The following is a 22,528-nucleotide window of genomic DNA, read 5'->3' as shown; positions in this document are numbered from 1 at the left end:
TACCAATCAATAAATGTGACACGTCACACCAAAAGGACGAAGGATACAAACTTTATTGATTATCTTATTAGATGGGGGCAGGGGTGTATGAGAGAATTCAGTATGTTTAGATGAGAAAACCTTTTACCAAAATTTCCATAGAAGGCATTCACCTCAGCACAGTAAAGGCCTTCCTGTATAAGATTCTCAACAGTGAAATACTGAGACCTTTTTCTCTGAGCTCTGGAAGAGGGCGAAAATGTCTATACTCAGTCCTTAGGTTTGCCACAGTGTTGAATGTCCTTGTCAGGCTAGAGAAAATGTGGCCTGGTTAAGATCAAAAACTCAGGTGACAGCAGATGCTGGCGAGGATGTGGAGAAAGAGGAACACTCCTCCATTGTTGGTGGGATTGCAGACTGGTACAACCATTCTGGAAATCAGTCTGGAGGTTCCTCAGAAAATTGGACTTTGAACTGCCTGAGGATCCAGCTATACCTCTCTTGGGTATATAACCCAAAAGATGCCCCAACATATAAAAAAGACACGTGCTCCACTATGTTCATCGCAGCCTTATTTATAATAGCCAGAAGCTGGAAAGAACCCAGATGCCCTTCAACAGAGGAATGGATACAGAAAATGTGGTACATCTACACAATGGAATATTACTCAGCTATCAAAAACAATGACTTTATGAAATTCATAGGCAAATGGTTGGAACTGGAAAATATCATCCTGAGTGAGGTAACCCAATCACAGAAAAACACACATGGTATGCACTCATTGATAAGTGGCTATTAGCCCAAATGCTTGAATTACCCTAGATGCCTAGAACAAATGAAACTCAAGAAGGATGATCAAAATGTGAATGCTTCACCCCTTCTTTAAAAGGGGAACAAGAATACCCTTGGCAGGGAATAGAGAGGCAAAGATTAAAACAGACACAGAAGGAACACCCATTCAGAGCCTGCCCCACATGTGGCCCATACATATACAGCCACCCAATTAGACAAGATGGATGAAGCAAAGAAGTGCAGGCTGACAGGAGCCGGATGTAGATCGCTCCTGAGAGACACAGCCAGAATACAGCAAACACAGAGGCGAATGCCAGCAGCAAACCACTGAACTGAGAATAGGACCCCCGTTGAAGGAATCAGAGAAAGAACTGGAAGAGCTTGAAGGGGCTCGAGACCCCATATGAACAACTATGCCAAGCAACCAGAGCTTCCAGGGACTAAGCCACTACCTAAAGACTATACATGGACTGACCTTGGACTCTGACCTCATAGGTAGCAATGAATATCCTAGTAAGAGCACCAGTGGAAGGGGAAGCCCTGGGTCCTGCTAAGACTGAACCCCCAGTGAACTAGATTGTTGGGGGGAGGGCGACAATGGGGGGAGGATGGGGAAGGGAACACCAATAAGAAAGGGGAGGGGGGAGGGGGATGTTTGCCCGGAAACCGGGAAAGGGAATAACACTCGAAATGTATATAAGAAATCCTCAAGTTAATAAAAAAGAAAAAAAGAAAAGAAAAGGTGGCCAACCTGGAGTAGAAGAAACAAAGTCACTTGACAAGAGTGGGATCTTACAGAGGAAATGCTTCAGCTTGGAAAAACTGCTGAAGCTAGCAGACAGAGTGAGCGTACAGACCGTGTCACCCTCCATTTCTATAGCTGCCAAAAAGTACCAAGGAAGAACTAAAGCAACTCTGAAAACCGTGAACCATCAGTGACCGAAATTAAAGGACCATATACATGGGAAGTGCCTTTCGTCATGAAATGGGAAAAGTAAGAGTTTTGGGTTTTAGACAACAAAGCCTGATTTATTTTTCTTCCCCTCTATTTATTAATAATGTTTAGAAACTATGTGGAATTTTTAAAGTGCATCAAACTCATCTTCTCATCACTAATTGATACTACAGAAGGTTGGCTGGCCGGGCGAACGGGGAAAAGGAGCATCCACTTTCCACAGTGGAAATCTCTGCTCTCAAGCTGCTCCCAGCCAGCACCGGAGCGCTTAGTTACCCACTGGTTCCCACAGACCTCCTACAGAAGAGAACTGAAGGACAGAGGATGCAGGGAGGGAGAATCCTGACTAGTTAAAGGGGCTGATGCTTATATTAGAATAAATGTGGAGTACAGACAGCTAAGGAATGATACTAACTCCAGTGTTAACCGTTGCTCCAAGAATCTTGGGACCTGGGAGACAATCCTAATGTTCACCCAGAAATGCGTTGAAGGCTCAATTGGTGATGTGAGTTTTAAGCAGCACTGTTCGAGAGGCTTGTGGTGGCCTTCATTAGAAGAAGGCTTACCTAGCATGGGGGAGCTCCTGGATTCTATCTCAGCATCTTACAACCCGGGGAGATGCACATATATTATTCCACCACTCAGTGGACAGGCGCCAGATGATCCAATGTTCAGATCATTCTTAGCTTCATAATGAGTTCATGGCCAACCTACTGTATGTGAGACTCTGTCAAAAATAAAACAATGCTGGAAATAAGTAAGCAAACAGGATTTGCAACTCTCTAGTGCCTGCCAGAATTACAAATCATCCTTCCTATGATCCAGCAATGCACAGTAGATCTCACCTACAAATACAATTAAGCCTGCATAAGACTATTCCTTCGCATTGTTTGATGCGTTGTTTATGAAGGCAAAGGATTAGACAGAGCTCGTCTGTCCAGCAAATAATGGACTGAATCACGAACTCAGAACAGCATTGAAAGGTAAACCAAAGACGACAGTGCTGGGCATGTGCAGAATAGCACTGACTGTGCAGGAAAGGGCCCTGGGGTGAAAAGCATGAAAGACGGCATGCACAACTGATCATACACAGCAGCAAGGCCCCTCACTCTTCTCTTAGAGTCCATAAAAGTGCGTGTCCATGTGTGATTACATTGTGTCATCACATTCCCGGTTTGTCTTCAGAAGGGAACATGCCGCTCCGTCCTGAGGAGGGCAGTCCCCAGATCAGTAAACTTCCCGTCACTGGTTTAGTTCCTTCCTTCATCAATGAGATAAGGGCGGGCGAGGCTAAAAGGAAGAGTGAATTTCTTTAAAATTTGCCCATAAAACATTTTAAATTTAAACACTGATACCTCAAAACTGCTATGTTTTGTTTTCTGTGTTTGATTTGGTTTGAGATGATCTTGCTGTGTAGCCCTGGTTGAGGGTTTGCGATGGTACGGTGGGATGCCTGTCTCTGATGAGCTGTATCTCATTGAACACAAATATAACTGAAAGCTCAGACGGAAGATATGACCAGTCATCAACAGGGCCCTCAACTCTGCATTCCTGTCAGCAGAAGTAGGATGTCACAGTGGCTTAGATGTGTGCGATGCGGCCGTATAATGACGCACTGTGCGTCTCTGCTCAGTCCTGATGAGCAGTGATGCCCACTGCGTGGGGAAGCTCACTGTGAGGGAGAAGGCGTAACCCTGCCGTAAGGACTCTTTGGAGCTAAACTGGACATGCAGACGTGATGGATGTGTCCCATTGCTCTTGTCTCCATGGTAACTGGTGTTGCAGTCCTGTGTGGTTGCAGTTGAGTCTTTGCTGTCAGAACAGCGCCATTGTTCTATTATACTTCCTGTCATAGTTTTGCTTCACTGGGACTAGGAGATAGTTGAAGCTATGTATTTCTTTACATAAACAGTAGTATAAACCCATTACTTATGGGTTCTCTGAATATTGATTTTTTTATATTAATTGCTTTAGTAATGTTGGCATGAAATCCTCTCAGTTTTCTGTGACTTAAGTCTCATTTCCATCCTCGAGAAGTAAAATTGATCACCAAAGAGAGTCGGCGCTGTCTCTGGCCACTCGCCTATGCTGCGTTTATTCTGATTACGAATGCCATTATTCCTCCCTCCCACGCGGATGTTCACTGTTAATATCGCGATGTCACGTCTCGTTGACACTGTTCATTCTATTTTTAGGATATGGCTTTAGTTGCCCCTGAAGCGCCTTCGGAACAAGCCAGAAGAGTTTTTCAGACCTATGACCCAGAAGGTAAAAATCCTGTCAATACATCGTATATCTTTATGTCTGAAATACTGATACTCGGGCTTTATTCAAAAGATGAGTTGGATTATTCAATGGAAGATAGGCGGTTCTTAAAAAAAAAAAAAAAAAAAAAAACCTTAGAAAAAGCAGTGAAAATGAAAATCAAAGAGGCCAAGCAGCAAAGCTGCAGATTGTGGCTCCCATCAGATTTTACCACTGAGTGGCTGTCTTTCTTCAGATCCTGACTGTCTACTTATACTAGACGCCGGCTTCCCTTACAGTCTTCCTTAGCTCCTGGTCTGAATAAACACTGACTGACCAGTTAGGGCCCAGAGAGATGGCTCAGCAGGTGGATGGAGCGCTGTGCTCTTCCAGAAGATCCAAGGAGGGTTCCTAGCACCCATAGGTAGGCTCTCCTGTAACTCCAGCTCCAGGGCATGACACTTATGGCCTACAGACAGACAGACAGACACACACACACATACACACACACACACACACACACACACACACACACAATCACTGAAACAAGAATCCTCCTGTGGAAGAATAGCATCCTAATCCCTCCTGATCCCACACTTATTCTACTGACATGAGTTTAGGATATTGCACATGTATGTCATTTATATGTCACGGAGGAGTTGTGGCCTTCGTTTCTGTACTGAGTCAGACATTATGCCTTAACCCTGCCTCTGCCTCCCCTAAAGACAACTTATTCCCACATAAATCACCACATAGAAACCAAGCTGTGAGGTCAGGGGGGCCTTTGGAGTTGTGTCTTCAGCATTAAGCTCTTTACTCTGGACACCTGCCCTTCCTCATGCCTTGTTGATGAGTGACAGAGAAGACAGGAACTGAAATTCCATGGCCGTACTCGGCCATACACTCGCTTAGCCAGGAGCGCTGGCGAGAGGTGACCCTGCTTAGGTAAATCACTGCAGGAAGCCATGATAGTCCAGGGAGAAGAGCTCATTTTGCTTGCTTACTTTTTATTTCATATTTTGTTTTATATAGCCTTGCTTTATTAATACACATACAAATTTGGAGATGAAAATAAAATTTTCCTTAATGCCTTTTCCCTCTAGAAACATGAATTATATTGCTTGATATGAGTTATATTACATCCCTCACCATGACAATAAGTGAATGGACTTGTACTGGCAGGCCAGCCACCACCAGTAGTACTTTTTCCAGGACACATCTTACACCGGCTTGGGGTTTTTGAGACTTGCTTTATTTTGTATATGTGTATGTGTGTGTGCCAAGCATGGGGGCTGGGTAATGCCATGTGTGTGCACTTCTGTGTATGGCCTCTCTGAGGCCAGGGAGGTGTCAGATACCCTGAAGCTGGAATTAAAACTGGTTGAATCCCAACATTTTCTGCAAAAGCAGTAAGTATTCTTAACTACTGAGCTGTCTCTCCAGCCCCTAACAGTGGCTGGTGTTTTTGTGGAACATTACAACACAACTTGGAAACATTTTACCTCCATGAATATATTAAAGCCATGGTATGCTTCAATTTAATATTAAACTTTTAATTTAATATTAAATGTAATATAATATTTATTATTCAATAGTAATATTAATTGTAATATTAATTTAATAGACTAGTTTATTATTAATAGTAATTAATATTGCTATTAATGACATTAGTCAGTTAATGGTTGTGTAATATTACAACCATGTGCATATGGCTGGTAATATGTGTCAGTTAGGGAAGCATTTGCTATGCTGGCATAACGAATTAAATTTAGCTTCCCAGAACCCACATTGGTATAAAGGTAGCCATGTTGGTATAAAGGTAGCCATGTTGGTATAAAGGTAGCCATGTTGGTATGTGCCTGTGATCTCATTGCTGAGGACACAGGAGCAGGAGAATCTCTGGCCAGCTGGCCAAGCTAAGTCATCGAGCTCTGGGTTCAGTGAGAGACCTGCCTCAGTAATAGGGTGGAAAGGGAGTGAGCAAAGCACCCAACATCCACCTCTCACCTACATACACGTGAGTGCACACACACCCTTATGAATACAGGTATACACCTACAGTGGCACACAGGAAACCTTCATCCTGAATCTAGGAGATGGATACTATCACCTTCTAACTTTGTATGTGTCAAAGGTTTGTGTGTATAACAACCAAGAGTAGCTTCCAGATGTTCTAGACCAACCAGTCTTGACCCCTCAATTACCTATGTCTGTTTTACAGCTGAAGTCTTAGAGACGCTCAAGCTGCTCTGAACGAGTTGGCATTAGACTGCTGCTAATAATCTGGTATTGACTCGCCATTTGCTTGAGCAATTGTATTTTAGATTCTTCAAGATTCTAGAAACCTGCTACTTATTTTGATGTCAAACAAAGTTATATGATCAAAGGTGTATTTTTAAATTGCTAATTTCTCATTTGGAATATTATCAAAATTTTAATCTTAGCAATGCCTTATTATGCCACTTTAATTACTTGGCAGGGTTTCATGATTAAATCACAAACTAAAAAATGACAATAATAAACAGCTGCTCAGAACATAATCAGAACAATTTACCAGGCAGCGAACCCTTATGCATTCATTCATTCATTCATTCATTTATCTATTTATTTATTTATTTATTTATTTATTTTTATGCTCCAGATTTTATTCCCCTCCTGGTCCACCGTCCCCCAGGGTTCCACATCCCATACCTCCTCTCCCCCACCCCATCCCCCCGCCCCGTCTCCACAAGGCTATCCCCACCATCCCACCATACCCACCCCACCAGACCTCAGTGGGGTTAGATGCGTCTTCTCTGAACCCGACCTGGGAGTCATCTGCTGTGTATGATTGGAGGCCTCATGTCAGCTGGTGTGGTCACCAGATAGAACTGTGGAGTCGCTTAAACGTTTTCCAAAGTGGGATCAGCTCAAGGGGAGGCCCCAAGACCTGACGCCATTACTGAAGCTATGGGGCATTCACAATAGTCTGGCCTGATTTGTGAATCAGTGTCTAAGCGATATCAGGGGTCCAGGTTAATTGAGACCGCTGGTCTTCCTATAGCATCGCCCTCCTCCTCAGCTTCTTCCAGCCTTTCCCTAATTCAGCCAGAGCGGTCAGCAGCTTCTGCTCCCTGGTTGGGTGCACACATCTGCATCTGACCCTTCCAGCTGCTTGTTGGTCTTTTCTAGAGCAGTCATGATAGTCCCTTTTGTGAATGCCCCACAGCGTCAGTAATGGTGTCAGGCCCCAAGGCCTCCCCTTGAGCTGAACCCACTTAGGGAAACTTTTAAGCAAGTCCACAATTTTATCTGGTGATCATTTCATGGAGAAAAGTATTTGAATCTGGGCTTTGCTCTCAGGTAATTGCTATAATGGGAATTTTTCTAGAGTAGCAATAAAGTTTAAAGAATGAAGCTAGCCTGGCACGAGTGTGCAGACAACGACACAGGAAGAGACATTTTTGCTATGCTCCCTAAGATGCTGAACGTCAGGTAGAGATCCATGACGGCCAGCAAGCAGGGAGACTTCCAGACGGTTGCTCCTGTCTGCTGGTGGCCAAATAAAATCTGTTTCACAGTTAGAGGCTCTAGGCTCTAGTTAGCTGTGACCTAACTAAACAACATAATTTGTTTTCTCTATCTTTCCAATCCATCAAAGCAAGCTTATGGGCTTGAAGGTCTTTGAAAATGCTTTCAAACACGTTATTTTATTATTTAGACCTCCAGTTATTTGTAACTGGACAAGTTGTGGTTGGGCTAACCCTTCACGTTTAAGTCTGTGTGATTTTAATTATTACAAGTGATCTGGGGCCTTTGAAACAAGGTCAGTCTGTCTTAGATAGTGTTTAAAACGATAACAAATAGGAGAGGCCTTTGTATCATCCTGACCCGCCTACGACTGTGAGATGAGGCTCCCTGTGTTCTGTGTGTGCCTTGTTACAGGAGTAGAAATCTTAGACAAGATTCTGTAGAAAATTATCTAACCCTTGAAAAAGAAAAAGACATGCTGTTCGCTCACTGCTAATGGAACATAGATAGAGGCAGCCTCTCGGAATGAGTACTGTGCATTGTGCACGGGAATAGCTTGTGACTCTTCAGAACCTCTGTCATTTCTGACTGCCCTCCCAAGACTTTGCTTGTGTCATTTTAATTTTGGCATCTGCAGAGTTTGGGTCACTTTCTGTGCTATTTTGTGTATATTTTTATTGTCCACACTCAACTTCTTCATAATTTTTAAAACATAAATGAATAATATCATTTCCCTGTCATCCCTCCAGGTCTCCCATGTGCCATTCTCTTGCTCTCTCAAATTCTTGTCCTCTTTTTTCAATTGTTACATATCAGTGTGTGTATGTATTCCCTAATTATAAATACAGCCTGACTAGTCTGTACCATTAGTTGTTTGTATGTGTGTGACCTCAGCAATGACCATTTGTGGGTACTGAACTGAAGGGCTCTTCCCCAAAGAAGGCCATGTTCCCCTTCTCAGCACACTTTCCTTCCATGTTTGCATGCCCATCGTTACCTGTGTTGGCATGCCCATCGTTACTTGTGTTGGCATGCCCATTGTTACCTGTATTCAGGGCTTCTTTAGGTAGACATGCTGTTGGGACTTCATGGGTATAGTTTCCTGACATTTCTAGGAGGTGAACATTCACAGCAGACTTTTGGTCCTCTGGCTTGTACAGTTTTTCTGTCCCCTCTTGCATGATGTTCCCTGAGCCTTACATACAGTTGTCTTGCCGAGATCAGTTTGGAAGCTCTTATATATAATATGTCATCATCAAATAGGGATAGTTTAACTTCTTTTCCTGCTTAAACTCCTTTAATTTCTCTCTTGCCTTACTGCTTCAGATTGTGCTTCAAGTACAATATTGAAAAGGAATGGGGATAGTGGACAGCCCTGTCTCATTTCTGGTTTCAGTGGGATTGCTGCCAGTTTTTGTTATCTTAGGATAAAGTTAGCCATAGGTTTCTCATATATAACTTTTATTGTGCTGAGTGTCTTGGTTAAGGCTTTACTGCTGTGAATAGACACCATTAGCCAAGAAACTTAAAAGGACACTATTTAATTGGGGCTGGCTTACTGGTTCAGAGGTTCAGTCCATGATCATCAAGTCAGATCATGGCAGCATCCAGGCAGGCATGGTGCAGGCAGAGCTGAGAGTTCTACATCTTCATCTGAAGGCTGCTAGGAGAAGACTGACTTCCAGGCAGTTAGGATGAGGGTCTTAAAGCTCACACCCACAGTGACACACCTACTCCAACAAAGCCACACCTAATAGTGCCACTCCTTGGGACAAACATTCAAACCACCACATTCCACTCCCTGGCCCCCATAGACTTTTTCGAACACGAGTCTATTGGGACCATACCTAAACACAGCATAATGCAAAATACATATTGTCCAACTTCAAAAGTCCCCATAGTCTATAGCAGTCTCAGCAATGTTAAAAGTCCAAAGTTCAAAGTCTCTTCTGAAATTCATCCAATCACTTAACTGTAGTCCCCAAAGTAAGACAGTAGACCAGCCGGGCACACTCCAGAGTCTGCATCTCCATGTCTGACTGCAAAGCAGCCTTCAGTAGACCAGCCGGGCACACTCCAGAGTCTGCGTCTCCATGTCTGACTGCAAAGCAGTCTTCAGTAGACCAGCCGGGCACACTCCAGAGTCTGCGTCTCCATGTCTGACTGCAAAGCCGTCTTCAGATCTCCACTCCTTTTTCATCTTTGTTGACTACAACAAACTTCTATTTCCTGGGCTAGATCCACTCCCTGTTAGCAGCTTTCCTCAGCAGGTATCCCACAGCTCTGGTATCTCAAACATCTTGGGGTCTCCAAGTGAACTTCAACTTCACAGCCTCTTGTTCCAATGTCTGGGATCCACACATGATCATCTGGGCTCCTCCAAAGGACTGGCGTCACTTCTCCAGCTCTGCCCTCTGTAGCACTCTAGGCTCTGGTTGACTTACTCTCTCTGCTGCTGCTGTTCTGGTGATCATCCCATGGTACTGGAATCTCCAATACACTGGGCTCTTCAGTTACAACTAGGCTTCACCAATAGCCTCTCATGGTCTCTCTTCATGGTGTCAAACTTCAACTTCTTTGCATGGCCCCTTCAGTCCTGATCAATCAACTGCAACTAAGGCTCACCTTCCTTCACCAAAGGCAAGGCCTCTCACAGTGCCAAGTCTCAGCTGCTCTCTACCATCCCTCCATGCTTTCAAAACTGGTACCACTTGAATGATTCTTACACATTGCCAAGTCCAGTTGCAGCAGGAGGTATAACCTTGACCTGAAACATAGCTTCTTTGTGCTCTCAGAAAACACTTCCCAGATTTCACCTGAGTAATGCTAGTCTCTTAATCACCACTGATTTCTTAGCTCCAGCTAACGAGCATCAATTTTCCCAGTAATCTCTTCTATTCTTGACTCTACAGCCAGAGTCACATGGCTGAAGCCGCCAAGTTCTGCTGCTTGCTGGGGCTGGAACATGGCCCCCCTTTTTATATTGTATATTATCCTTAGCTTTCTGTTTTCTAACTTTCCCTTCGTAAGCTAGGCTGTCCTAGAACTTGCTTTGTAGATTGACCTTGAACTCAGAGGCCTGCATATCTGTCTCCGAAGTACTAGGATTAAAGCTATGGTCTTAACCACACCTGGATTTAAACTTTCCTCTATTTAGGATTTGCTGTGTCTCAGACTGGCCTTGAATTCAGAGATCTGCTTGCCTCTGTCTCCTGGAATTAAAGGTGTGTACCACCTTGCCTGTGCCTAAGCTTTTCATGGTCACTGTGCCTCAAGATCCAAATCAAAAGCCTGTATCTTTCATTTCTGGATTGTAGTTCATTCCAGATTTAAAATCTAAGTGAAAACAATAGACAAGTAATAATAACACTTAACATGATATAACTATTTCTTGTTCAATGGCAAACACACAAACAATAAGCTTAGCTGGGTGGGATCTTGCCACAAAGTCACCACTCCCTTAATCTGTTTCTTTGAACACAGGATTCGGCTCCATTTCACTTCCTGGTACCTGTTTATTACTTAAACCATTCATCTTATATTTTTCCTTTTTAAGCTTGTTATGTTTGTTAAAAATATTCTTCATGAGACTTAACCAGAGACCGAAGTCTCTGTTGGGTTTTCTTGAGACTTCCTTTGTCAATACAATTACTATAAATCTCTTTACCTTAGACTCAGGTAGACTCTTCAGACAAAGGCAAAAAGCAACCACATTCTTCACCAAAATATCACAAGAACAGTCTCTTGGCCACATATTAAAATTCTTTTCCTCTGAAACTTTTAGAACTAGTCTTCCACAGTTCAAATTGCCCTCAGCAACAAAGGCTTCCATATTCTTTCTAAGATAGCTCATTAAGCCCCACTTAGAGCATTCCACCTAGTCCAAAGTCCCAAAATCTATAGTCTTCGAAAAAAAAATTACAACAATATTCCAATCCCTGGTACCAACTTCTATCTTAGTTAGGGTTTTAAAGGGCAACATTTAATTGGGGCTGGCTTACAGGTTCAGAGGTTCAGTCCACTATTATCAAGGTGGGAACATGGTAGTGTCAAGGCAGGCATGGTCCAGGGGAGCTAAGAGTTCTACATCTTCATCTGAAGGCTGCTAGGAGAAGATTGGATTCCAGACAGTTAGGATGAGGGTCTTAAAACCCATTCCCACTATAAAACACCTACTCCAACAAGGCCATGCTATCAATAGTGCTACTCACTGGGCCAAACATATTCAAACCACCACAGTGGGCCAAACATTGAGGTATGTTTCCTCTAGTCCTGTTCTTTTTAAACGTTTATTATGAAAGCATATTGGATTTTTTGTCAAACAGTTTTTCTGCATCTACTGAGATGGTCATGTGATTTTTGTTGTTAATTCCACTTACATGACTTACTAGCTTGTGTTGAACCATTCCTACCTGTTCAGTATAAAGCCAACCTGATTATGATTGTGCATTTGGTTTGCCAGTATCCTTGAGTCTGTCTTTTCCAGAGATAATGGCTTATAGTTTTCTTTTTGTGTGGGTTTTATCTAATTTTGGTATTCAAGTGACAGTGGCTTCACAGATGGAGTATAGGATACTCCTGCTGTTTCCTTTTCTCTCTGTCTCTGTCTATCTCTGTCTCTGTCTGTCTGTCTGTCTGTCTCTCTCTCTCTCTCTCTGTGTGTGTGTGTGTGTGTGTGTGTGTGTATTCTTTTTTCTTTCTGTCCTTTTTCATTTGTTTAATAATTTAAGAAGGATTGGTTGTAGATCTTTGACAGTCTGGTAGAATTATGTTGTGAATCTCTCATCCTTCCTCCGGTCCTACACTGTTTTTAGTCTAAAAGGATTTTTGTTTCTGTTTCTATCTCATAATTTGTTATGAGTCTCTTTAGGTTGTTTTTCTCCTTTTGGTTTAATTTTTGTGATTTGGATGAATCTAGAAATTCTTTTTCTTAAGACTTTCCAATATAATGTAGTTCATGTTTTTAAAATATTCCCTTATGATCTGAATTTTTTTGGATGTTTATTGTAATATTTCCCTTTTCACATCTGCTTCTGTGAATTTGGATCTGTCTTCTTTCCTTCCTTTTTTCCTCCCTTCCTTTCAATGGGTTGAGCCAAGGTCTGTCTTGTTATCATCTCAGAGAATCAACTTTAGATTTGTTGTTTTCCATGTTTCTATTCCTATAATCCCTACAATTTTTATGTTCTCTTGTTGCTTACTGGTTTTTAGTTTCATTTATCCTTGATTTTCACATTTTTGAGATGCATCATTAAGTTATTTGTACTCTTTTTTTGTTGTTGTTTTGCTTTGTTTTTGTTCTCCGTGTTCCTCTCCATGTGTCTGGGAGGTTTTGTGCTTTCATTTTGTTCCAGGAGCATTTTTATTCCTACTTTGATTTCTTGTTTGACCCATGTATCGTTCAATAATCAGTTACTTATTCACCGTGAGTTTGCATACTTATTAGAGACTGGCTTGAGCTTAAGTTTGTTGCATTATGGCCAATTATTTCAAACTTTCTAAATTTAGCATTTGTATCCCAGAGAAATGTCTAAGGGCTGCTGGGTAGGGTATGTATTCTTTGATCTTTGGGTGGAATATTCTGTACTGTAAAGACCATTTGATGTATGATATCATTTGATTTTAATGTTTCTCTGGTTTTTTTTTTCCCCAGATCAGTCTCTTAAAGTGGCTTGTTGAAACCACATAATAATAATGAATTAATGCTAATCTCTGTCTGATATGGACACAGTAGGCTAGGAGTAGAGTAGTAGTAGAGTAGTTTTCTAACAGGATGTGACTGATGGTTGCATTTTGCTTAGGTAGAATGAAGTCAGATGAACTCCAAGGGGGCGGGATTGGGACGAAGTGTGATTGGGACTGGTCTATGTCTTGAATGTGAAGGCAGATCTGGTTTTGGGAGAGGTGAATGGAGCAGACAGACCATCAGATGGAGTCCCTGTCTAGATGCTGGTACAAGATGAATAGTAAATGGCTGGACAGAGAGGTTAGGTACAGAGAGCAAGGAGCCTGCAGATTCTAAGCAGGCGACAAGCTCCTATGCTGAGGCTGGAGTTTTCAGACAGCCCATTGCCTCAGCTGCATTCAGCTTTAGCTTTTTTCTGAGGTGTGTTGGCTGTTTTGTTGTGTTCAGTTGAAATGTTTTTAAATTGAATCTGTAGCTATTAGCTAATGTGAAGCCTGTTTCAATTTTTTTTTCTTAGTTTTACACCATCAGTTATCTAAATAGAACTGGATCACTACATGTAGTACAATGAAACTGTAACTATAAACAGAATTTGTGCTGGGTGGTAGTGACTCATGACTTTAATCCCATCACTCTGTAGGCAGAGACAGGCATGAGTTTGAGGCCAGCCTGGTCTACAGAACATGTTCTAGAACAGCCAAGGATACACACAGAAACTCTGTTTTGAAAATAAACAACCAAACAAAAGAATTTGTTATAAAGAATTCTTTTCACTTTGATTTCTTCATGACAATTTAAAGATTTAGCTAATTACTGAATAATGCTATCATTTAAGTGGAAAGAGATTTTACCCATTTGCAGGTTTGTAAAGCTCCTTTATTAAAAAATATAGTTTAACTTTAAGGTTTAATTGGAGTTCTTAAGTCATTTTTTTTCCTCCCTCGAAGATAAATCTCTGGCTGTATTTCTAAGAAAATCCATCTGAGTGAGTACCTAGGAGCAGTGAGCCTTATTGGGAAAACAGACAACTCCTCAGATTTCTGTAAAGGGATTCTCTCCTCCCAGAACCTGATCAGAAATGTTCTTATTCCCACTTCTCTTTAATATGTGTTCCAGATAATGGATTCATAGCCGACACACTTCTAGAGGATGTCATGAAAGCCTTGGACCTTGTTTCAGATCCCGAGTAGTGAGTATAACTGGAAATCTTATTTTGATCACTCAAAAAAGATTCTATCAAGTTGAAGCATTACATACATTTTTTACCCATTTTCAAAAAAAAAAAAAACAAATCTAAATAGCAAAACAATAAAAGTTTAGGGAAACGGCCTAATCCAATCTGAAGACAGAGGTTAACATACCTATTAAACATACTGATGCTTCTTGACTCACCATTGGTTGTCTTGCTTTTTAAAATAAGTTTTTCGCTATAATTTGAATTTTCTATATCTAAAAAGACTTCGTTCTTGAGATTTTATATTGAAAATAGTGACTTTGCCTTTGTCTCAGATCACAATTTAGTGGCCTTCCTCAGCCCCTCTGCATCCTCCTTGCATAGAGCACTCTGATGATCCTGGGTCTGTGATGGTCCTGCTCTAGCAACTCCTAGAGCTGAGCCCACATGTCACTGAGCCTGGCTAGAGCTGAGACCACATGTTACTGAGCCTGGCTAGAGATCACAAAGATGTAACTTTTCATAAAACGTATTTTAAAAGTTTTATCCCCAAACACATCCCTCAAGTTCCATTTCTAATAAAACAAACAAAAAGCCTAGAACTCACTTAGTCCAAACAGAGACCTTCCTAGGAAGGGAATCGTTAAACCCTTTTGTCTGGCTCCGGCTCCAGCCCTTCTCCAGTGTCTGTCCCTAAAGAGCTTGAGCCACAGACTCCCCCTGTGCACTGGGGAAGTACCCCGGGGAAGTTGATCAGCCACAATGCCCCTTAGCCCCCAAATATGGCACTTTGCTTGTTACATAATAGGCTAAGTTTAACTTGGCATTTAGAGTTTGAAATAGCACTGGGGAGAAACCTCTAAATAAACCATTGACAGTTTCACCCTTTGACCCTCACCCTACATTTCCCTACCTCTTAGACCTGCTCGTCCATGACATTCTCCAACAGCCTCCGTTACACCTGAATGGCAGGAGCTGAACATACAGCTTGTTTACTTCAGGTCGCAGCAGGACCAGCAAGGGCCATGACATTCTCTGCAATTCCCTAGACTCAGGCTTTTACGTCTGTGGCCTTCAAGTTAGATTGTCCAGGGTTGTTAAGCATCTACCTCATCTGGGTCTTAAAGTAACATTTTGAAAGGCATGCTTTTATTATCTGATCTGCCATTGCCTCTTGGCCTACTTCTTTCCAACTCCTGGAGCCTAAAATAGTTGTTATTAAAGTAAATGCTCCATTTGATTGTTGAATTCAGTACCCAGGGAGGAAAGGGAATCTGCCTTTGGGAGTTATACCCTGAGTTTATAAGCCTTGGTTTTTAAATTACTTTACCTAATAAGGAACAATATTCTAAAGTCATCGTCATAATTTAAATTTTAAATAGTAACAGATTACTCTGATTTAAAAATAGCCAAGTTTTGGCAAATTAAGTGTCATTCCTGCGTATTTGTCATTAAAGTTCTAAAAAGAATAGCTCTTAGGATTTTGGCATCCAAACGTGTGGTTCCAGAAATTTAATCATGAAAGAACAAAATAGTTTTATGGGGTTTTGTCTCCTATGGTGTTCAGTGTTTTTCTTTTCCTTTCTCTTTTTCTTCTCCCTATAGTATAAATCTCATGAAGAACAAATTGGATCCAGAAGGATTAGGAATCATATTGTTGGGTCCATTTCTTCAAGAATTTTTTCCTGACCAGGTAACATATTCAGCAGAGTATATTGACTCATTGTTCTGTTGAGATGACCATCTGTGAACAGGATTTTTCCTTAAAGTGTAAAGGACAAAACTATTACATAAAGGCCTTTCTGTGCAGAGGTCAGGAAGACATGTATGAGCCCATGTAGGACTCAGAAAGCCCATGTGTGTCAGTACACTGCTATCGTGCCTGGGGTGGGTGTCTGTATAGCCATGCACTGCTCTGACAGCATATGTGCCAGCACAGTGACACCATGCCCAGAGGGTATGTTTGTATTCCGAGACAGTGTTGCCGTGCTCTGACGTGGCACGTGCCAGTATGGTGATGAGTGTGTCGGCACAGTGGTACAATGCACAGAGAGAGAGAGAGAGAGAGAGAGAGAGAGAGAGAGTGTTGTTGTTTTATCTACATACCCCTCTCATCGGGCGTATGCTGTACAGTGGGTCTGTGTCCTGGCACAACTGTGTGTCCTCAGAGTATGCATGTCGGTACAGTGATACATGTGTGGTTCGTGTGTTCATGGAGCCATGCGCTTCTTTAATTTAGGGCTTTATGCCACTACAGTGATAGAATTCTCTGAGGGTATCAATACGTTATACAGTACTCGGAGTTCTGATGGGTAGCAGAGAGCAGTATTAGATTAAAGAAGAAGGGCAGACCAGAAATGTATATAAGAGAGAGACATCACCCTGCTTCCTCCCACGCCTGTGCTCACACGCTCACACGCTCACACGCTCACACTCTCGGGACCTGCGTTCATCTTAGGACACTGCCAAAGAAGAGAGGGGCAGGGGCTCCTAGGAATGAGCCTGAGTTCCAGAAGAAAGGGGAGAGCAGAATGGCTTTGTTTGTAATGGCCCAGCACTGACTCCTCTTAGGATGACAGGTCTTCCACTGGCTTTGTTGCCTCAGTTAACCGGGCTCTGCTCTCACACCCTTGGTTGTGCCTGCGTTGGTGGCGAACCACTTTCACCACTTTCACGGCCTTTTTCTTTGGTCTGTGTGAAATTTGTTTTGCCACCGATTTTGCATAATAATCATGGTCATATCATATCAGCAATTCAAATTGTTCCAATAGAAATGCCAATTGTGTCCAACTATGTAGTTATTTAATTTTGATGAGCTTGCTAATTTGATATCTTGAGTACAAATCTGACTTGAACAGAGTAATCGGCGTTAGTGGCATTCAGTCTTACTTAGCAGTTAGTTCAGACTTGGAGACTTGGAGTTCCTGTTGGTTTATTATGAATAATGCAAGTGAGTGGTAAAATTCAGAAAGCAACCAGTATTCTAACCACATAGGAAATTGAACTTTTCAAACTTTGGCAAATTATTTAGGAACAAGACCAAACAAACTTTTTTATTCTGACACTGAACACGCACTGCTGGATTATAATATCCGTATATTAGCATTGGGCTTCCCTGAAAGTTCCTTTTTAGACTCTGACGTACTTTAGATGTATCAGTGGATGGTCAGTTAAGCATCGTAAAGGTTCTGAAGCAATATTTGAAGCTATGGATTTAATCCAAGAAAGCTGCTGACAGGAAGGACAATATTGGAAATATTGATTGTTAGTTTTAAATATGAAACATGTTTGTGTTAGGTTGAAAACTGCTTGTGCAGTGTAAGGCAGTTACGAGTTCTGTCGGCCATATGTGTGTGCTAATTACAAGTTGATGATTATATTAGTATGACTTATTAGCTCACGGAATTGGTAGTTTTATATTTTGTTAATTCTTTGAGGATTCACACAATGTGTGTGATCATATCCACCCCAGGGCTTCACCATAACTCCTCCCACATCACCCAATGGTGTGTCCCTTTTCGTTTTATTTAGTAACCCATGGACTCCAAAAAGGGTTACTGTCTTTGTGGCAATGTTCCTTGAGGTGGTAGAAGAATGTTCTAGATCCCTCTAGTCCACAGGAAATGGACTTTCCTTTCTGGTTGGTTGTGCTGTGTCCTGAGTCCATCTTACTACTTGCTTACTTCCCTGTTATTCTGAGCAGAGTCTCCATCAGAGCCTGGATTTTCTCATTGCCCCTGTGGAACCCATTTTCTCTCCTTGGACAACACATGTGATCTTGCTGTCTTTTTCCTTTGGAGCAGCATGGTCTCAAATGTCATGTGTAAGAGAGAGTTAGAAATGCAGAACCCTCACGTCTCTCCATGCACAGTGAATCGAGAGCTGCAGAGACAGCCCAGCAAGTTGTAACACCTCGAGATGACTCTGATGGAGCTCCACCTTAGCACAGCTGCCTCCCTCTCAGGAGACTTACCCATTGCTCCCTGTTCCCACCCTGTGGGAACTCAGACCCCTGTGTCACACCTACCTTCCACATGAGCCACACCACTGCTGGCCGATCTGTACTCAGTGCACTCCAGCACTGTTCCTCACGATGGCTGCTGCCGTCCTCAGCCGGCCTCCTACTTGACAGAGCAGCTCAGCAAATGTGTTCAGGTAGCTACGAGTAAGTGGAGTCAATTACAAAGACAGGTTAGAATGGAAACAAGGAAAACACTTAAGTCAGTCAGCTTTACTCATGCTTAGCTAACTACAGTGGAAGGGCATTGCAGTGTTAGGAGAGAGAAGCCACGCAGGGCAGCTGGTTTACAGTGAGAACAGCAGAAGCAGCTCTCTTCATTAAGCATATCCTAAATGCCTTATAAATAGAGTGCAGTTATCCCCTCACTTTTGATAATGAAGATCAGAAAATTTGTGAAATGGTTTGATGTCACTCAACTGGTACCTGGCTGACCCAAGAGCCCATGATAGATCTAACTACCCCAGAGGGAAAGTGCTTCCTGCAGTTGCATTGCCTTTGTGCTGTGTCCACAGGTCCCCAACTAAGAGTTATTCCCTAGAGAACAGAAATAGTATTCAAGGAAGGAAAATGTTTAATTGTTAAGTTAAAATAAACTGTCAAAATCAAGAATCCCATCACTGTCATCTAAGTAATCACAGTGATCATGTGAACGATTAAGAAAACAGTCACCTAATTGAGAGCTTAGATTTTAGTTAGGAAGTGTTACAAGCGAAAATGAAATGTAAAATGTTGTGGTCTGCATTGTTTGGAGGTCCTTCCTTGCTCTTAGCAGAGAGAGAGAGAGAGAGAGAGAGAGAGAGAGAGAGAGAGAGAGAGAGAGAGAGAGAGGGGAAGAAGAAGAAGGAGGAGGAGGAGGGGGAAGAGAAGGAGGAGGAGAGAGAAAGGGAGGAGGAGGAGGAAGAGGAGGGGGAAAGAGAAGGAGGGGGAAGAGAAGGAGGAGGAGGAAAAAGACAGAGAGAGAGAGAGAAGGAGGAGGAGGAAGAGAAGGAGAAGGAGGGTGAAGAGAAGGAGGAGGGGGAAGAGAAGGAGGAGGGGGAAGAGGAGGAGGAGGAAAAAGACAGAGAGAGAGAGAAGAAGAAGAAGAAGAAGAACAAGAAGAAGGAGGAGGAGGAGGAGGAAGAGAAGGAGGGGGAAGAGAAGGAGAAGGAGGGGGAAGAGAAGAAGAAGGAGGGGGAGGAGGAGGAGGAGGAGGAGGAGGAGGAGAGAGAGAGAGAGAGAGAGAGAGAGAGAGAGAGAGAGAGAGAGAGAGAGAGAGAACGAACATCCCCCAAAGGGAAGGCATAGCTCACAGGTACTGAAAAGTTGAGCTTGGGGAGGGGAGCTGCCCCCAGAGCCTCAAGCCTGAGTTTCCAGCAGCTCACCTCCCACCAAGTAGGAAAGAAGCATGGAGGGATTCTGGCCCTGCTTGGTCCACACCCACCCTTCCTTATGTCAGGAGTGGCCAGGAAAATGAGTCGCACAGCAGGAAATGGTCTACAGGCAATCAACCAGGAGCAGGACACTTGAGTGGGAATGAAGTCTTGTTAGACATGATTCGTTTTGATTCTGTGAAATGATATTTTTTAATGGAAGCTTCTGATTCAATACTATGGGCCAAATTGAAGGCATTGGTGAATGTGTATTTGTGGTTTAAATAGAGGTGGTGTCGCTTTGTTCTACATTGAGGAGCAAATGTTGTGCAGAGATGTATTATGGGTGATATTTGCTAGGCACTTGTCCTTTTTTTTAATGTAATACAGACATCTACTTAAGAGACTTGAGCAAGTGCAGAAGCTTATGCTGCTCAGGGCTTCCCTGCTTCCACAGGCAGCTGCTTCTTTTCTCAGCTTTTCTGGCAGCTAACTCTATACACGTTGTCCTTATCAACTGATTCCAATAACAATAAAGTAATAGATTTTCATCTTTATATCCATTGCTCATTAGAAATTGCTTTATAAAAAGATATAACTGAAAAGTTTTAATAGTCCTTTATTTATAATAGGGCTCCAGTGGTCCAGAATCTTTTACTGTCTACCACTACAATGGATTGAAGCAGTCAAATTATAATGAAAAGGTATGAGAATTCACATAGTAATTTGTCTTCAGCTGGGTTGGTGAACTGTATGCAGGGGTGACTGTCTCTGAGTCCCCTGCATTTGCTACTTCAAGACGCTGTTCCAGGAGTCTCCCTGAGGTGACACGTGTCTAAGACCTGGCTGTATTCAATTCTACCAAGATGTAACCTGCCTGCAAGCTCTATGTGGGTCTATGGAGTATTCATTTCACTGTGACAAAATAGCTGTTTACTCTGTATACAATGTTACTCTGGACTGTGCATTTATTTCCAAGTCAGCAGTTCTGCATAATCCATAGAAGGTTGTTATTCATCCATTTAAATGCAGAAGTAGATAACACTGACTTGTTTTGTTTTGTTTTTGTTTATTTATCAAAATGGCGGTATTGAGTATTTACCCTCTGAGGTCAGTGTTGTCTATATGGCTGCTTTGCAGAGGGCCCTCAGCCCAGGTAAGCAGCTTGTCCAGGGCCAGAAAATGGCAGAGCTGGGACTGAAACTTGTGGAATGGAGGCCAGAGCCTGTGCTTTTAGCCACTTCTCTTTGTACCTCTCCTTGCTAAGTCAAAAACAAGGCACACAGATGCCTTGTGTCTGACTATACAAGCCTCATTCAAGGCAAAAATTTTGTCTGAGCACTTCACTCTTTTGAATGAAATGTCAGTTTTTGTGTTCTTGTGGCAAGTCTCTTGTCTTTACATTTATTCTGGGAAAAGCCATGGTCGGAATAGCCAATATTGGAAGAGTTTCATCTTGCCAATTTGATCTCATGTTGTTTGGAGGATGGCTACAGAAACTAGATCATGATAGATACATTACTTTAGTAAAACCAAACTAAAAGGCTAAATTTTACTTTTATTTTCATAACAATATATAAATCAAAACCTTTCATATTCCCAAAAATCTTTTCATGAGTTTATTGCTATCTATAATAGAGTGTAATCAGTACAAGCCCCCGGGTGCTGTTTCTTATCGTGTATTAATGAGTGCTCACCTGGTTGTTGAAGTTTGCCTAGCTTCGTCATCACGAAATAGTAATTCACTGCCACAGTCCCTGCAAGGTAGTCAAATATTATCCATATTTTACAGATGAGGCCTCTGAGACAGGGAGATTAAGTGACTCACCCAGAGTCACCCAGCAAGTCATTGACAGAGCAGGGATTGGAACTGAGTTCCTGATTCCCAATCCTGTCCTTGGTCTGCTTGGCCACGCTACCTCTATATAGTAAGTCTTCAAATCATGCTTGTGACAAGCGTCTGACATACTAACACAAGATCAGAAATCAAGACATATGGAGTATTAACATGACATACTATGTAACAACCGTAAAAGCAACGCATGCATGTCATTTATACAACAGTGTAAGGTCCTGAAGTTATGCAAGGGCTAGAAGCAGGGCTGAGAGCTCAGTCAAGTACCATTCAAGATACCAGACTTAAAAACCAGGAGAATGCTAGTCGAGGCTGCAGCCGGTAGGCAAGGCAGCACACACTGTGGAGACCACAGAGTAGATCACACTGCTCTGCAGAGGGCTCCCTGCTCTGATGCTGTGAGCAGCTGGAGAAACAGGTCCTGCCCTGACTTACATTCCTTTTAGACAACAATTTAGAGAGTAGCACTTTTGTTCTGTGGTTGGAAAATGTGAGTTATAATTTTAATATAAAAATGTATTTTACCTTAATGCCTTTAGACTTCCCTAAAAATGTAAAATTTATAAACCAAATTATATGACCTAGTAATAAAACCTTTACCTATGTCAGCTGTGTTCTTGAGGGAACTCTTGCTGAAGGCCGAGAAGCTTGTTTCTTTTGGCTCCTTGGTCACATAGCTCATGGCTATTATGTTAGAGCGTAATTGCAATCATGTGTATCAAACACTGAGTGAATAACTACACTTCCTCTGGAAGAAGGCAGTCCTATAGCCACCCCTTTTAATCACATAGTTAATACAAAGTTAACATGAAGTTATGTGTTTCATATACACATTGTGTCCTTCATAGTGAGTTAGGGTTCTACTGCTATGTCAAATAATTTCAAGTATTTTCTTAAAAAAAAAAATAAGCAAAATAATGCTTTCTGGTGTCTTCCCGACAAATTATATCAAATATGATTATT

General features: G+C 42.2%; 1 protein-coding gene and 1 long non-coding RNA gene across 12 annotated transcripts in view; one reads left to right on the top strand and one right to left on the bottom strand.

Annotated features, from left to right (window-relative positions):
• Mindy3 (MINDY lysine 48 deubiquitinase 3) overlaps window positions 1-22,528 on the top strand; it is a 78,596-nt gene that overhangs the window by 54,497 nt on the left and 1,571 nt on the right. For 6 of the 11 annotated variants that reach the window (XM_017600496.2, XM_017600495.2, XM_039095549.1 and 3 more), the window contains 4 exons: window positions 3,922-3,994; window positions 14,283-14,355; window positions 15,946-16,033; window positions 20,343-20,414. In XM_017600496.2, the coding sequence (XP_017455985.1) occupies window positions 3,922-3,994; window positions 14,283-14,355; window positions 15,946-16,033; window positions 20,343-20,414 (306 nt within the window). Of the gene's footprint in view, window positions 1-3,921; window positions 3,995-14,282; window positions 14,356-15,945; window positions 16,034-20,342; window positions 20,415-21,502; window positions 21,639-22,528 lie in introns of those variants that run through there. The other 5 variants (XR_010058840.1, XR_010058841.1, XM_063276246.1 and 2 more) reach the window with 3 other exon arrangements.
• Window positions 7,217-22,528, bottom strand: part of LOC103694135 (uncharacterized) — a 35,700-nt gene continuing 20,388 nt past the window's right edge. The window contains exons 3-5 of the long non-coding RNA XR_005495819.2: window positions 21,408-21,467; window positions 18,368-18,499; window positions 7,217-17,264 (exon numbers count right to left, since the gene is read on the bottom strand). This is a non-coding gene — a long non-coding RNA (uncharacterized LOC103694135). The remainder of the gene's footprint in view (window positions 17,265-18,367; window positions 18,500-21,407; window positions 21,468-22,528) is intronic.

This window comes from Rattus norvegicus, chromosome 17, assembly GCF_036323735.1.
Source record: "Rattus norvegicus strain BN/NHsdMcwi chromosome 17, GRCr8, whole genome shotgun sequence".
In the NCBI taxonomy this organism is placed as follows: domain Eukaryota; kingdom Metazoa; phylum Chordata; class Mammalia; order Rodentia; family Muridae; genus Rattus; species Rattus norvegicus.
Note: the sequence above shows the minus strand (reverse complement) of the source record. Positions and strands in the feature narration are given on the sequence as shown.